The 15274-nt window shown below is 46.1% G+C and overlaps 4 protein-coding genes across 4 annotated transcripts in view; all 4 read left to right on the forward strand.

Moving 5' to 3' along the window:
• The window catches only part of T265_11108 (hypothetical protein), a gene marked incomplete at both ends in the record, with an annotated part of 14020 nt that extends 12884 nt beyond the window's left edge, over nucleotides 1-1136 (forward strand). The window contains one exon of the mRNA XM_009177674.1: nucleotides 524-1136. Within this exon, the coding sequence (XP_009175938.1) occupies nucleotides 524-733 (210 nt within the window). The remainder of the gene's footprint in view (nucleotides 1-523) is intronic.
• The window catches only part of T265_11109 (hypothetical protein), a gene marked incomplete at both ends in the record, with an annotated part of 9545 nt that extends 6935 nt beyond the window's left edge, over nucleotides 1-2610 (forward strand). The window contains 2 exons of the mRNA XM_009177675.1: nucleotides 524-655; nucleotides 2410-2610. Of these exons, the coding sequence (XP_009175939.1) occupies nucleotides 524-655; nucleotides 2410-2610 (333 nt within the window). The remainder of the gene's footprint in view (nucleotides 1-523; nucleotides 656-2409) is intronic.
• Nucleotides 2611-4089: 1479 nt separating this feature from the next.
• On the forward strand, nucleotides 4090-8470 carry T265_11110 (hypothetical protein; the record flags this gene model as incomplete). Its single annotated transcript, XM_009177676.1, has 3 exons — nucleotides 4090-4188; nucleotides 4889-5093; nucleotides 8107-8470. The coding sequence occupies 3 exons, from the start codon at nucleotides 4090-4092 to the stop codon at nucleotides 8343-8345; spliced, it is 543 nt and encodes a 180-aa protein (XP_009175940.1).
• T265_11111 (hypothetical protein) lies at nucleotides 4123-10246 on the forward strand (the record flags this gene model as incomplete). The annotated part of the gene is made up of 4 exons (XM_009177677.1): nucleotides 4123-4188; nucleotides 4889-5122; nucleotides 5262-5474; nucleotides 10004-10246. 4 exons carry the CDS (start codon nucleotides 4123-4125, stop codon nucleotides 10244-10246), a joined length of 756 nt encoding a protein of 251 aa, XP_009175941.1.
• Between the last annotated feature and the right edge of the window lie 5028 nt (nucleotides 10247-15274).

Below are 15274 nucleotides of genomic sequence, written 5' to 3' on the forward strand. Positions count from 1 at the left end.
TTACGGAATGCAAGAAAACAATCTGAAATCACACGTGGTTCGTGCGTGTGACTGCGTGTAGGCGTGTTTGTTCTTTCTGATTCGTGGAGATGGACTGATATAAGGTCACTCGGAAGTTTTTGGATATCTTCTATTGAACGTAGTCGTGAGCAGTAGAGTGGTGTTCACGACACCACCTACTCTTCCTCATGGTTGGCATCTATCAACTCTTTGTAACATGCGTCTGCTTGCATAAATTGGTTATGCGTGGCTTTGATCATAATCCGACTTGCGTTGACTTGCTTGGTCGTTTTAGTTTGATTGTTTTCAATTTGTCGCGTATTTTTTTCTAAATTAAAGAATGTTTTTACCAGCAAATCAAAGGTTAAACTACTGGGAATTGGAGCAGAGTTGGTGAAATCCATAGTTAATACCAAACGTGGGTGGGTATACTTTTGTTCTACGCAATTTATACATGACGATTGTCCAGTCAAGCTGTCCGGTCATGTATGAGATAAAATATTTGCCTCTTCGCCTATTCCAGGATGGACATTACGTAGCACATATCAAACGTTCCAGTTTGGCCAAGTCCATCCCTGGTGAACCTTCCAGTCCTGGTACCCAACCTGCTTGTGGGGGTCTAGATCAGGAATGGATCATCTTCAACGATGAGAAGGTTGCCAAAAGCGAGTCACCGCCTCATCGCTTGGCCTATATCTATTTATTCCGGCGTGCTGATGCTCCAACCGACTGAGCAATACTCACCCGGCTGTTGTCCTTTATCACCCGCAATGACACAGTCGTACGCAGTTTGTGTTCCTTTTCTATTAACGACTATTTTCTCGTGCCTCATCATTCTCTGGAACTTTCGATGGAACTCAGCCGTTTTCTACTGCGCCTCGTTCACATTTGCATGACTCTTGCTTGCCACGAGCATATGAATTGCCTCATTCTCCATTGTTCAGTTGCAAAATATACTACTAATAGGACCTTGTGAATTTCTTGTTTTCACCATTGTGGGAAGCCATGAAGATTGCTCTCACTGGTTGATATGTTGCTGTTGGCTTGGATTGGAGTTTTCGCAGTCCAAGTCTTTTTTGAGTGCGATATCTTTCATGCTGTCATCTACGGGTTTCTGGAACGTGTTTTATATTACGGTGTATTCAGCATTCGCTCTACATTGGCCAGAAGCTTTATTTACCCATGAGGCAGAGTTGTAGCATGCTCTGTCCTAGTGAGACTTTGTTGCTTTGACTCGTCGTTCTGTAAGTGAACAAAACCGGTGAAAATGTAACTTATCGTTTACTCGAAATGGCAAAAGGCAACTCAAACAGAGCGATATAGGTCACCGATGTGGGATTCCACCGAACACCGAATTCATCTTGCGTTCTTGGATAGCTACGGTTGTAGCATCTCACCGCAGAGGTCTCAAAGGAACCAATCCAGCCAGTTTCTTAAATTTAAGATAAGCTTCATAAACATATTTGGTTGGTTGATCCTTGTTAGTCATTGGAACGCTGGGTTCTTCCTCTCAACTGGAAATCACTGGCGGGTTGATGGAAGGGTGTGTCACTAAATTCAACCTGATATGAAGATATCTTGGGTTGTCTGCACTTTTTTCGAAACGGTCTTCGCACTCACGCTGATCGACCGGGCATTTACAAATGAAGGATTATGCACAACAGTTCCCATAGCCTGGTTTTTGATGGAACCCTAATGTTTTTTGGAACGATCTGATACTGGTCAGTTCCCTCCACTTACAAAAGGTTCACTTAGAGATTCCCATTAAATAAGACAACAAAGAAAATATCGAGGGAGCTGCTAGAACCGTCCACAATTTCCCGTAGATCACATCTATGTGTATGACTATTCGGTAGTGCCCATCCGAATTTGAACTATTTTACACGGCCAAAATCAAATAGAAGTAATCGATATTTCCACACTAGGGCTTCCAGAGTATAGTTCGGGTGAAATGTATCGCCATTATCAGCAAACTCAGCTGCACCGGTCATTGCCGTCTTCCTGGATAGGGACCCTGAGACGGTCAATATCAATGGTTAGAGCCATTGTCAGACATGACTCAGTTGAGCCCTCAGTCGAGCTCGTGTATCCAAGGTATTGCTTTCAGTTCATAGCTCCCTTCCCAACCCCACTTGACAGTCCTGTATTTACGCACCAATTTGTCAGCTCCCGCATCCAATGCGCGGCTACCTGCCCCACCTCTTGGCATCCTTCACTTTGCGAACTTGACCGTATCTCCCATATATTACGAGCTACCTCGAATGCCGATGGTGGTCTCGACACCACCGCGAGGCAGACACTGCCTGTCCCTCTGTCGATGATTGTAATAGATTGGTGGGACATTTCTGGGATACAGTAATCCATCCAACATATGGTTGACCTCTGACTTCCTGGGCGAGATGACTCAAGTGGTTAGAGCGCGAATCTACTGACCGGAAGGTCCGTGGTTTGAACCCGACCTCTGCCTCTCGACTTCCCCCGTCTATGCTTGGGCAACCTGGTAGTATCCCAGCCCTCGTGCTTCTTTTGGGTAGCTTGGCAGCTAGGGTGTTACAGCTGAACGATCCTGGCCGAAAGGCGCTTCGCGAACAAGCTAATTACGTCACTTAGGTGTTTCCCCAATACCTAGTCCCGCTTACCTCTTCAAACCGAGAGCAGCATATCAGCAGGCCAAGCACTCGCCGACTCCTCAGTCGAAGTTTGGTTTTCTCGATCGAGGCTCTGCCTTATCAGCAACTGGGTTCATAATCGCCTAAATTTGAAGACAGTTCACCACGCTATTAGGCTGAATGTGAATTCCAGGTGAACGGTGACCCTATTTCATATGCATATTATGGTCATTTTAGTACCGCTGGTGACCGCCTTCGGCGCGTAGACATTGCGCGGCTTAGATAATGTATGAGGATCGACTTAGGGGCTAATCATTCAGTAAGGTTTGACTGGGGCAGTCAGTGTTTCCGAGCACGAGATCGCAGCTTACTTTCAGCGGTCGATCATGTTCATTGCTTTCCCGCATACACAACGTTAACGTTGTCTTGGTTTCACTTTGTCGAAATGCGTGAGTTGTTAGTTTGAGTGTGTACAGTGACTTTCCGCCGGGGGAGGGATCTTTCCCAAAAGAATGTGTTCATCTTATCAGGCTCTTTTCAGCGTATGGCTATGCAGACAAAATAGCTCCGGCGAGAAAGGTCCCAGCGTCCTTACCTTCATGGTCTCGCAAGCTGCTTGCCGGGCTTGCTGAACGGACTCTGAATCAGTTACATGCATTTCTGACTGGGAATCACTTTCTTGTCGAACAAAGACTTGGGAAGCAGTGCTCGTTGCCATCGTATACAGTCGCGGGATGTCACCAGATTAGACGTTGTTGAAAATTGCCATACTGTGGCTAGGAAGAATTAGGATGTAACTGCAAGTCAAGGGACACGAGGCTTCGAGTAACTACAGGTATTGAAAAAAATACGGTCGGGTATTCCTTCGTTGGGAAAACATGTCCAGCGAGAAGAGGACCTTAGAAACCCGGGGGTTCTTTACCGGTGGTCCCTCATCCTAAAGACAACCCACCGTAACCGAAGAGAAAGCACTGTCCGGCTCCCGAAATGCCCAATTTAACCCTAAAGAGGAGACGCAACACTGGGGCTTTCTGATGACACTACCTCAGGTTTCTTTGCTACCCATTATTCCAAAGGATTAACGTCATCGACACAGCTAGTGAAGTGGCGCTCCGTATGAATTAACTCTGCTTGACAAGGCTTGATTCGGCTCACTCGATAAATCAGCCTGGTGTACGTACACCCCACCGTTCGTCAGCTCTTAAAGTTGAAGCGGCTGTGTGGACGAAACAGTTTCAGTCACCTGATACTCTTCTCTCGAGGGTTGAGTACTATTTCTAGATCTCGTCAGCTATCAGCAGTATCGACCAACCGTCGCACAAGTTCGGATTTCACATTCTTACCGTTAGCATACCTTGCCTAGCAGTTTCGGTTTGTCGCGTGCGCCACATAACTACGTGGACAATACTTTACACTTTTATTTGCCTACTGATGAGTAGCCCAATTATGATGATGCATGTATAGTTTTGCCATTCGGTACATGTTACATTTCTACATTTCAGAGCACTATTCGATGTCAGGGAAGGTAGATGATCTCTATCTGCCCAATGCAGTTATCTTACGGATTATCCGTGACTCCGTAAGTTTATTCCACAGATTTCATTCGCTCGGTTGGTTTCCCTACCCTAATCGACCGGATTTGATTGTCCACTTTCCGAAAGCAAATGCTTCTAAGCGCATTAGTAAATTCGCGTGGATAGTTCCCCGTCTGAACTCCATTTAATTGCACATTATATAGTGTGCTGCTGATCTGGTAGCCCCTAATAATACATAATCAGTTTGAACTCCCATCTCGCTGGTTGTAACTTGGCAATAATCATGTCCTGACAGTTCTGACGCTGAGCACACTCTGTCTCTAAAAGTTGAGCTCCTGAATATCTTTCGGCTAAATTAGGTTTGAAAGGACCCCATAGAATTTTTCACCTGGCCGTGCATCTGAACAGAGTCGAATCAGTGATTGTGGGTAACAGAAATGGTTTCCTTGGATAGGGTGGTTGAAGTGTGAACCATTCGCAGCTATACAAGTGAGCCGAATGGAGACGATGTTGAAACACTGGTGAAATTCTTAGTTTTTGATTGAGGTGGAGGCTGGGACAGCTTGTACATGAATACCATCGGCCATGTTATATTCGTCCATCTAAATCCGCAGGTCCGTTTTCGGTCGCCGCGTGTTATCACTTCGTGACTAAAGCATATCACTGTCAGCATTCTCGTGAACTGGATTTGCTGTCAGTGTTGCCGCCATTCTCGCAAGCTTTTTTTACCTTTCTCCTCTGTAGTTGCCTGATCGCACAGTGGTCAGTCGTGAGGCGCGGTCTGCCATTAGCAAAGCGGCCAGTTCTTTCATCCTCTATGTGACCTCCTTGGCTAGCACGCACTGCGAAGCTGCCAAACGGAAGACGCTGGCAGTTGGAGACATTCTTGCTGCATTGAAGGACATGCAATTCGAACACTACATTGTAGAGCTCCAGACGTTTCTGGAACGTAAGTTGGCTGAAATAGCATTGGGTACAGTTTGTTTATCCACATGATCAGTGTGCCCGTTTTTCCTTTGATTATTGTGGATTTTGGTTGACTATTGATTTTCCTATTCGCATTAGTCTAGTTTACATGTGGCTCACTGGTATCCGATACAGATTTGCCTGTTAACAGCAGTTGGGGGCGAGATGGACAAAGTGGTTAAAGCGCGAATTTACTGACCGGAAGGTCCGTGGTTCGAATCCGACCTCCGCCTCTCGACTTCCCCTGTCTAGGCTTGGGCGACCTGGCAGTATCCCAGCCCTCGTGCTTCCTTCGTGTGGCATGGCAGCTAGGCACCGAAAGCGTGCTACAGTTGGGACGTTAACGCAGTTGGACCATTCGCACGTGCGCATACTTGGCGCAACATCCGTGGCCTGATGTGGTTCTTTTGATGGGTCTGTGGATCCTATCTAAAACTCGAAGAACCTTGTTGACGACCGTCCTCGCATGATGGTAGCACAGTGAACGCCAGCATCGTACTAAACAATAAAGTAACGGTTTCAGTATTATGTCGCCTTTCCCTCGCACAGTGGCATTCGCGAAGGACTGTCTAAAACTAACTATTTCATGGACAAGCAGTTGGCAGAAATGCAGTACGGACATAGTCTCATCTTTCAAGAGGCGCAACTAACTCACTTCGCTTTGCTACTGACACTACATTGAAGTGCAAGTTCAAATCCGCCCACGTTGATGCCTTCACAGTTTACGCAAGTTCACCGGTGCTGATTTCGGCGCGTGCTTTTGAAATGATTGTCTGCATTCGAGTCACGGGACTCGCCAAACCCCGTGTCTGACCTGTTGTTTCTGTGGCAGGTTTCCTTATGACCTAAACTCAAAATTAGTGTTTTGCAAACTCAGCCGTCTGATTGTCTGCATTCGAGTCGCGGGACTCGCCAAACCCCGTGTCTGACCTGTTGTTTCTGTGGCAGGTTTCCTTATGACCTAAACTCAAAATTAGTGTTTTGCAAACTCAGCCGTCTCTTTATCGTATTTTCGATCCTTCTCAACCTCGAAGGCCCCACCCCTCTTCAGCTGCCTGTGTAACTTTCGTTTTGAAAGGCGATCTCGTGTTATGTGTACACAATGGCTTACTTGCTTTGGATTAAGGCGCTGTCGATTCCATGCATTTTCAACTCCGGGATCCGGTCTGACCAACGTCCGAAGACGTTACAGATTAAACCGATTGAGGATCTGGATACAATGCTGGGATACTACTGTCCGTGTTTCGATGCCCTGCAAAAGTGCGCACAGTACGATAGAACGATGCATTGCGGTCTTTGTATCCAAACATATTTTTGAAGTCCCCCAGACGTGACGCTAGCATTCGATATTCGCAGGTTCACTTTTCTTTCAATCACATGCTCGGCGGTGACGATGTTACTGAGGTAGTGAGCATACCATTTCTCGGATTTCCAGACGACTCTGCGCACACTGCAGTTAGGTGAAAGCTGAGTACCGTCTGAAGATGTGGTCCCACAAGCTCGAACACCAGATGACAAGAGGATTCACAGATTTGTTTGGACATTCCATCTTTGTAAAATTAACGGATAGGTTTTGCAGTGGTCTCTTGTGTTCACCTTAATGAAACTAAGTCAATGGTTCGGCTCCCACACCAATCCACACGGTTTCCCTGAAGCGACTTCATACGAAATCTCCGTGTTCATTCGACTATGAACCAGGATTTTACCAGCCCTACAGAGTAGACTGGCTCAGTGTTAATTGTCTGTTTTCTTTGTATGTCTTTTGTGTTCCTTTGCACTGTGCTGACAAACTCTTAGTCGTGTGTAACATTTTTTCCGGTTTCCCATATTGTTCGGGTTAAATAGATGAATTTACAGTGTAGTCGTTGTTCACGAAATCTGAACGGTTCAGCGAATATTCGTAATGCACTAGTCATAAGGTTGCTGAAAACTTGTCGACAGCCCACGACCGGTTTCGCCCTTCCACTTTGGACTCATCAGGTAGGCGCAGTCCCAGAGTTTCCGTCGACCTTACGTTATATTTGAAACCAAATTGCATGATATTAGCGAATATACACTCATTTGCAAACTGATTTGGTTTTTCGAGATACTCACTTGGAACCCAGCTGAATCTCTCGTTTGTGATGTTTCCAGACGACTGAGTGTCCTGTACCAGGCCGCCTCATGTCTTAGTCGCTAAGATATTCGATATATCGTGATACATGTATATTTGTAATGCATTGCTCATTAGGTTGCTGAAAACTTTTCGACAGCCCACGATCGGTTTCGCCCTTCTTTGGGCTCATCAGGTAGGTAGTCCGCGAGTTTCCGTCAACCTTATGTTCTACTTGAACCCAACTTGCACGAAGTTATTGAAATAGACTGACTGATTTGCAAACCAATTTGGTTTTTTTCCGGGAGACTCAAGTGGAACCCAGCTGAATCTCTCGTCTATGATGTTTCTATGCTGGTAGCTGCAGAACTGTCTCCTACTGCTCATCCTTCGGCCTCATTCCTTCTGGTTTAGACCAGGCGAATGGCGTACATGTGGTTCAGCACTATTCATTATTCGCGGGTGTACATCGATTTATTTCGATGTGACGGGCAGATCCAGAAACGGCACGTCCAGCCCACCACAGAGGTGCAATAGGGTGGTGTCACATAACGTCCGTCAAGCATGTGACTCCTTGGCTCTTATCCACCATCAACCCACTTCAGGACTCCTGATTTGTATGTTGTTGCCGGCTTTCAGCTTGGACAAGAGAGCCGTTCAATACCCCTCGGTTTTCTCAGCACAGAATGAACAAGCAGAATCCAAGATTAAAGCGTCCCGTTAGATGCTCAACCAGAATCTCCCCGGCATTGTCTAAATCCTCTTCTGGGGCTGTACAATACCAGTTGCTCTTGCTGCACTCCTAACCTTCCGATATCGCCGTAGATTAACTGGGATGGCGTGGGTGTTGTTTTAGTTACGTTGTCTACTTATATCATTTCATCCTTTACGATATTATTTTCAGAATACCGAGCACGTGCTTCGCAAAAGAAAGCTGCAAAAAGACCTCCCGCATCTTCAGATGAACCAGCGCTCGTCTCCGAGACTGCATCCGTTGAACAGACAGAACTTCTCGAGGAAGATGGACAGGATACCGGTACGATAGATATTGTGGATGACACTGAGGACCTTGAACCTGTACAGCCGTTTGCGACTTCACAAACCCCGTCCACCTCACACCAGACTGTTGAGACAGATTTCTAGTGTTTTCTGAACTGTCGGATGACACACTATTTGCCTTGTTCGGTGTCCCATTCTTCCACATAGCATTTCTATTCGTTTTTTTACGGGATTCATAGTGTTTTGCCTTTTATATTATTTGTATGGTCCAACATATTTGTTCTAACTTCATGTCAGACTCAAGAACTGACTATGTTCATGACGTAGAGGGAGTCCATCCAAGTACAATTTACTGCTGACTTGCTTTGGCAACTCGATGAAATCGTTCAGCTGTAGCACCCTTTCGGTGCCCAATCGCCATGCCACCCGAAGGAAGCACGAGGGCTGGGATACTGCCAGGTTTCCCAAGCGTAGACAGGGGAAGTCGAGAAGCAGAGATTAGGTTCGAACCACGGACCTTGCGGTCAGTAAATTCGCGCTCTAACCACTTGGGCTTTTTCGTCCACTCAAGCACCTGCCCTGCAGAGGAGCGACGAATTTACAGCTCGCTGTGGACCTGAACGCGAGTTCTCCTACAGAAGCCAACCGGTGCTGCTGTCTACGCCCGCGGGGACGTTCATTTACTCTGCCTGGGTGTTAAAAGAACGCACGGGTCACAATTGAGATCGGTTTCGTTCGACTATTCATCTCTTCTGACTTGGATCAAAGGTGTCAATCTTTTGCCTGCAGCCATGGCATGTTTGATAGTGTTAAGTATCTTGCGCTTCATACAAATTCACCCCAGGTAGGATGATTTACATTCATAGTGATGTTTCGACCTTCACGCTTTTCACGGTTGCTTGTGCTCTACTCAGAGGTCTTGGGGCCGGCAAATTCGTTTACTCACACGTCCCACTGTAGCAGAAACACCCAAAGTGAAAAGGGACCGATCAAAGTTTCTCCTTCAGGCAAGGATTGTAAGTAGTCACACGTCTGACAGCTTCATCTGGTATAGTAACAGTATTTTTCTCAGCTTAGTTCTCAGTCTGAGCCTCCCAAGCTAGCGTTCACGTCAAAAAACCACCAAGGGTGCACAAGGTATATTAACGCCAAAAACGAAGTCAGGGACAGTTGTACAGCCTTCATATATATAGCGTAGGCGGCAATACCTTTCTGGAAATTCGGACGCGTTCTGGATGCGCCATTGGCAACCGGCATTCGGCCAATACTGGGTCATAATTGGCTTTTGGGTCCAGACTTTCTACCAATCAGATATTGGCTTGATGCCGGACCGACAAGCTTCCCGAATTCTTGGCCAACCTTGCCTGGGATGGACTTCTTGGCCGTAGCAGAACCTGAGTGCGAGCGGTAAAGCGGGATCCTTGTGGAATTCCGCCTGACATCTGGTTAGCGTACCTTTTCAAATCTGAAGTTCATGTTACAAGTGGGGTCGACAAGACAAATTGAAATACGGAGAAGCACTCTGCAGCTATTCCGTCCTCCCGCATCTCCTGGATTTATATGTGGGTTGCAACCTGGTTAGTGGATGGGAACTATACCGTTTGACCGCGAGCAGCTGATTAGTGACACTCATTTTTCAGTCACAGTTCACGTCAGGTGATGCGGCGTTAGTTGACTAATCGATTAACAACTCCCGAGACTGAAATCCCATGCGTCTTGAGGGGTATCTTTGTTTCTGAATTGAAAGAAGGCTTAGGTTTTGTCGTCATCCTCGAAAGTCTCTGTCGCCGCTTGCCTGAAAGCGTACACCAGCAACCTCATTCTCCATCTACTGGTGTGCAAGATGGCCCAAGTGGTTACAGCGCGAATTTACTGACCGCAAGGTCCGTGGTTCGAATCCGACATCTGCCTCTCGACTTCCCTGTCTAGGCTTGGGCAACCTGGCAGTATCCCAGCTCTCGTGCTTCCTTCGGCTGGCATGGCGGCTAGGCACCAAAAGGGTGCTTCTGCTGAACGGTTCCATCTACTGGTCTCGATCCACATAAGGTGGTCATCTGATTTCGGGTACAGAGTGATGTAGGTGAGACATGGGCTCTGAGTAGTTGTCATCGTCATCAGAACGACAAGTTCACTGTCTAAACGTGATCGACCACAAAACCTATTTACTGAGCTGGTCGCTGTATAAAAATCGAGTAGCTTGTTATACCTTTAACTCAACTCTGCGCCTTGCTTGAGCCATCAGGAGTTGCCAAGTCCCGTTACCACAGTGGATGGAGGGGCAAACTCGAAGGAATTCTAGGGAGCACTCGTGTGTCATCATTGATCGACAAAAGCTAGTAAACTGTGGAATTCTTCAATGGTTCCTTGAGAATCGGCCTCGGGAAAAACGCGCATGAATCCCATTTCCACAGTCGCTCTTCTTGATGAATCCCAGATTTGCGAAAGCCCGCTATGTAAGTATTCATTTGGGTTTTTGCTGTGGTCCTCCCGCGATTTACCAGTTGGGATCTTGCTTGAGTTGGCAGCTCAAATCGCTCACATTGACAACAGAGCCCATTGATTAAATCGACGAAGCAATTGTATCCTTTTCGGGGATGGCACTTCAAACGGTTGAATGAAGGGTTCTTTCGGGGTTACCTCACTCCATTCATTTAATTTTAAGAAATCGACGAAGAGGTCAGAGTTGGGAGCTGGTGAAAGGAAGAGTTGTTTATCAGGGAAACACTAACTGAACAGCTACAGACTAATGGACAGGAAAGCAAAACTCTCACATGCATCTTGTTTACAAAACTTAATATCCATCTTTTCCTTAAACGCGTCTTCCTAAACTTTTCTGAATATTCGTTGAATGTTACTTGAATGCATGCAGATGCTACAAAACGACTCCACAAATTCCTTAATAGATCTCACTTTTCAAGAAACGCGAAGCGGATTTACGAGAGGACATACTATTCCCATGCCTCCAATCAGTAGTATCACCGTTACACTGGTAGTTTAAGCGGGGGTGGCAGTGAGACGACTGATCTGAAGTTGATGGAGTATAGAAACACAGGGACAGAAAACCCCATTTGAAGCACTTGACAACGGTGAACTTGAGTTTGTGTGGCGTAGTTTTGAGCTCGGACGAGAAGGCTATCTTTCTTGGAAACAGTTTTTGCCTGCGGTCTGAAACAAAGAGATCAGAGTAGATTGGGAGCAAAGGTTAGTTTAAGCATGTTGAAAAACGGCGATTGTAGATTACACTCGAGGCTCAAGTACCTGAAAATACAACCGGGAGAGAGGACATGGGGAGTAACTTATGGGGGAAATGAGACTTACTCAGTGATTTTAGGGTGCCAAAGTGGTACTCATCCGGTCGGTGATCCCTCAGAGACTCCCGCCATGGCAGTGAGGGTACTTGAGAACACCCCCAAACAGACCTAGGTGATACTCGAGGAACTAAGTGGTTAGTTTGGGCTCGGACTAAGCATCAAAAGCTTGATGAGAAGGTCAAACAGCCAATCAAAAGCCCTTGAACCGTGATATCATTCTGGTCTGATAACCAGATACTGAGGCAGAGGAGATGGGTGATGACGTGAAAGCACAAAAGCAGCAATGATGGAGTTCGCCATTCTCGAGGATAAGCGACTCAAGTTGAATACATCAAACCATATGTCGGTCATGTGATCCACTTGCGTTTTCGTCTTGTCGACCTCTCAAAGTGCATTGCAGGTTCCATCGACTGCGCTGTTCTCACCGACATATCTCTATTCCCTTCAGCGGAGCGACTTCAGTCGTAATCGAGCTCTGTGGGGCGCTTGCAAGGTTTGGAAACGAGGGATAAATGATGACACCGTCAAGCGTTACATCAGAGGAAATCGAGAACGATTGTTAGAAAACGTCATTTTTGTAGCCTCTGGTCAGGAAATCAATGTGTATCTTTTATTTTCGGAAGGGTCCTGCCCAAAAGAAGTTGGTAAGAAATGCAAAAAGCCAATGAGTCCAATGGGGTTCAGAAAAACGAAATGATGGCTGGATGTCCAATCATACGCTGTTAGTGATTAGGGTCCGTTTTTGTGAAGTTCCCTGAAATATACAAATCGCCACTACCACCTGAATTGTCACTCTTTAAGATAAAAATAGGAGGTTCAATCAAGGTGTATACGAAGGCCAACGCGTGGGCATCAGGAATGCAGACAGATGTTAGTTGTTAAAATGTAATAGACTACTGATGACTACGGACTACCGATGAGGTCATGACGAGAAGATTTCACATGTGAATCGAAGAAGCGCGTAAAGGTCCAAGAAGCAATCCGGACAATGCAGCTGTCATGTTCTTGAGCTACCGACTCGACCGCTTATGACCGTTGCTGAAGTGAGAGCCGCTGTCATCCCTCAGATTTACTGTTCTGGTCCAGATTAGACCTAGATTTTGTGATAACTTTGAAGTGGTCAAACATCACTGATCAGCCTTATTTGATGAACAGGGATAGGATATCTCAAACTCGGCAGTCAGTCGGCTACTTAAACTTATCCGACCTTTCATGCGTCCAGTTTCCCAGAGAACAACAATGAAAATGGTGACGGAAATAACTGAATTCAACATATTATCTCAACTAATAACTGAACATCACATCATTTGAACGCAACAACAATGAAAATGGTGACGGAAATAAATGAATTCAGCATATTATCTCAACTAATAGCTGAACATCACATTTGAACGGATGTCACGTGCGGGCTACAGACCAACCGAAGGTGTGCCCTGATTGGTCAGAGTGGCAGCCAATGCGGATCGAACATCTTGAGCTCATCGGTTCTCGCCCCCCTCGCGGAATTCCCATCACGACTTTGTCGAACATTCTATTATTACCCTATAAATACGGTTGTGATAATCTTCCTTTGTCTCCATAGACTATGTCTGAAGCTACCGTGCCTTTTGATATACCATGGTAGGGCGGAACATGAAGCCAAGCTGCACGACAGCTCAGCAAGTCACAACAGATGCTAACCTGTATGGCACTCATCGCCACTAATCCAGAGTACTTGTCTTAACCGTGGAATTAATCTTTCGCAAACGACTCGCTAGATACCGCGGGGTAGTTGAATACAGTCTATCCTGTGGTCATGCATTCCTCTGAGCGGTTTCACAAATGCTCAATTGTTGTCAACATAATCTGACTACTCACAAAACCGAGTAGTTAAGATTCACAAAAGGTTGATAAGGAAAGCCATTTTGGCACAAGATGATGTTAGGTACGTAAAGGATGGGTTGAGCTCCACAATGTGTTCTATAGTTGACGTTCAATGCCTTCTTTATGGTAGTGCTCTTCTCTTGCGTGCTGGGTTTTAGTGCGGAGTTTGACGTGTGCCATCCTCCTGAATGGAGAGCAATGTGTGCGTGCATTTCTATGCATACACGAGTTCGGACCATTTTCTTATGACGCAAAGCTTGGAGATATTGCGCGATAACAGGATGAGGTTTGTTCGAATTGTGCATTAGAGCTTCCAGAATGGTGCACTTTTTTCACCACTGCCTCCGGCTGACTCCTGCGGGAATGACAGCTGGTTCCAATCGAGGTTAGGTGCTTCAGTTGTTCACACTCGATTTTCAGTTGCCATGTTTACTATTCAGTGTCGTTTATAGTGATAGACAACATAAAAGAACCTGAGACCAGGATGTTCATCTCTTCTGATCCCGGTGAGTTGCGCTGTCACCTGAGATCCGCGACGACGCCTGTGAACTCCACAGGACGCCTTCACGAACGGTTGTTCGTAGCTGTCTTAAAGCCGTCAATATATACACGACGCCTGGAACTCCACAGGACGCCTTCACGAACGGTTGTTCGTAGATGTCTTAAAGCCGTCAATATATACACGATAGACGTCTTTACTTCGAAGTAGCGAACGAATAAATAAGTTTTAGTCCGTCTAAATTCACAGCTGTGTGTGTGGGCCAATATACGCATGGGACATTCCCTAGTTCTACCAGTGTCCTCGCCTGCGGACGTCTGCAGGCACGAGTTCTTTCTACTGCATACCCCATCACACCGTATTTCTTGCGCTGTTCGGCATTCAGCGCCCAATCCGTATTACACCGTACGCGCCGGTGGTTTCCCAATCCACACAGGATCTGTGTTGCTTTCAACCATAATATGGTTAGCTGACAAAGGTGATGAGTGTTCCGGTGCACGTATATTAGTGCAAGATGCAGCTACCACGGTAGAGCTGTGTACCACACTGTCAGAGCAGATGGACGTTAAACGTCATCAGGCGGTCAGCCTCTTTTTCTAGCTCACTTTTGTTACAATTCCTGGTTTATATGGTCATCTCACGTTCAGATGCATGTGAAACTCCTTGAGGCGGTAAGTCAGAAGGCTACTCTTTCCCAAAATTAACTTAGCCGNTTTCCCAAGATTAACTTAGCCGGTATCGGGCGGAAAATGCTCGGCGAGATTCTTCTTTCTCCAGCTTGTACAGTTTAGAAACCACTGTTAATTTTATTGTTGTAGAAAATCTCTGCAGTCATCACGAAAATCGAGAAGGCTCGTCCAGTGTGATTAAAACTCACGATTTTGGTCTAACGGCTAATGAGAGAATCTCGAATATCGAGTGAACCCGTGATATCGACCGAGTCCAGTACTAGGAGGACTGGGAAGAGGAAATGGGACAACAAATCAACAGTTTAACAATCAAACTAAAAGATAAAAGCTGGGAACAAGCGGCTAAATTTGTAGGCAGAAGCTCATTCCACCTTGTAGTAACGGTATTTTCCTCAGTTTAGTTCTTGATCTGAGCCTCTCAAGCTAGCGTTCACGTCAAAACAACCATAGGTGCACAAGGTCTATTAATGCCCAAAACGAAGTCAGGAACAGTTGCACATAGTTTCGTATAAATAGCTTAGGAGCTTAGGCGTTTATAACTTTCTGGAATTTCTGACGCGTTCTGGATGCGCCATTGGCAACCGGCATTTGGCCAATACTGGGTCATGATTGGCTGTTGGGTCCAGATTCTCGACAAATCAGATCTCGTTTTGATGCCGGACCGACAAGTGTCCCGAATTCTTGGTCAATCTCGTGCGGGCAAGGCTCATC

This window comes from Opisthorchis viverrini, assembly GCF_000715545.1.
Source record: "Opisthorchis viverrini unplaced genomic scaffold opera_v5_445, whole genome shotgun sequence".
NCBI lineage: Eukaryota > Metazoa > Platyhelminthes > Trematoda > Opisthorchiida > Opisthorchiidae > Opisthorchis > Opisthorchis viverrini.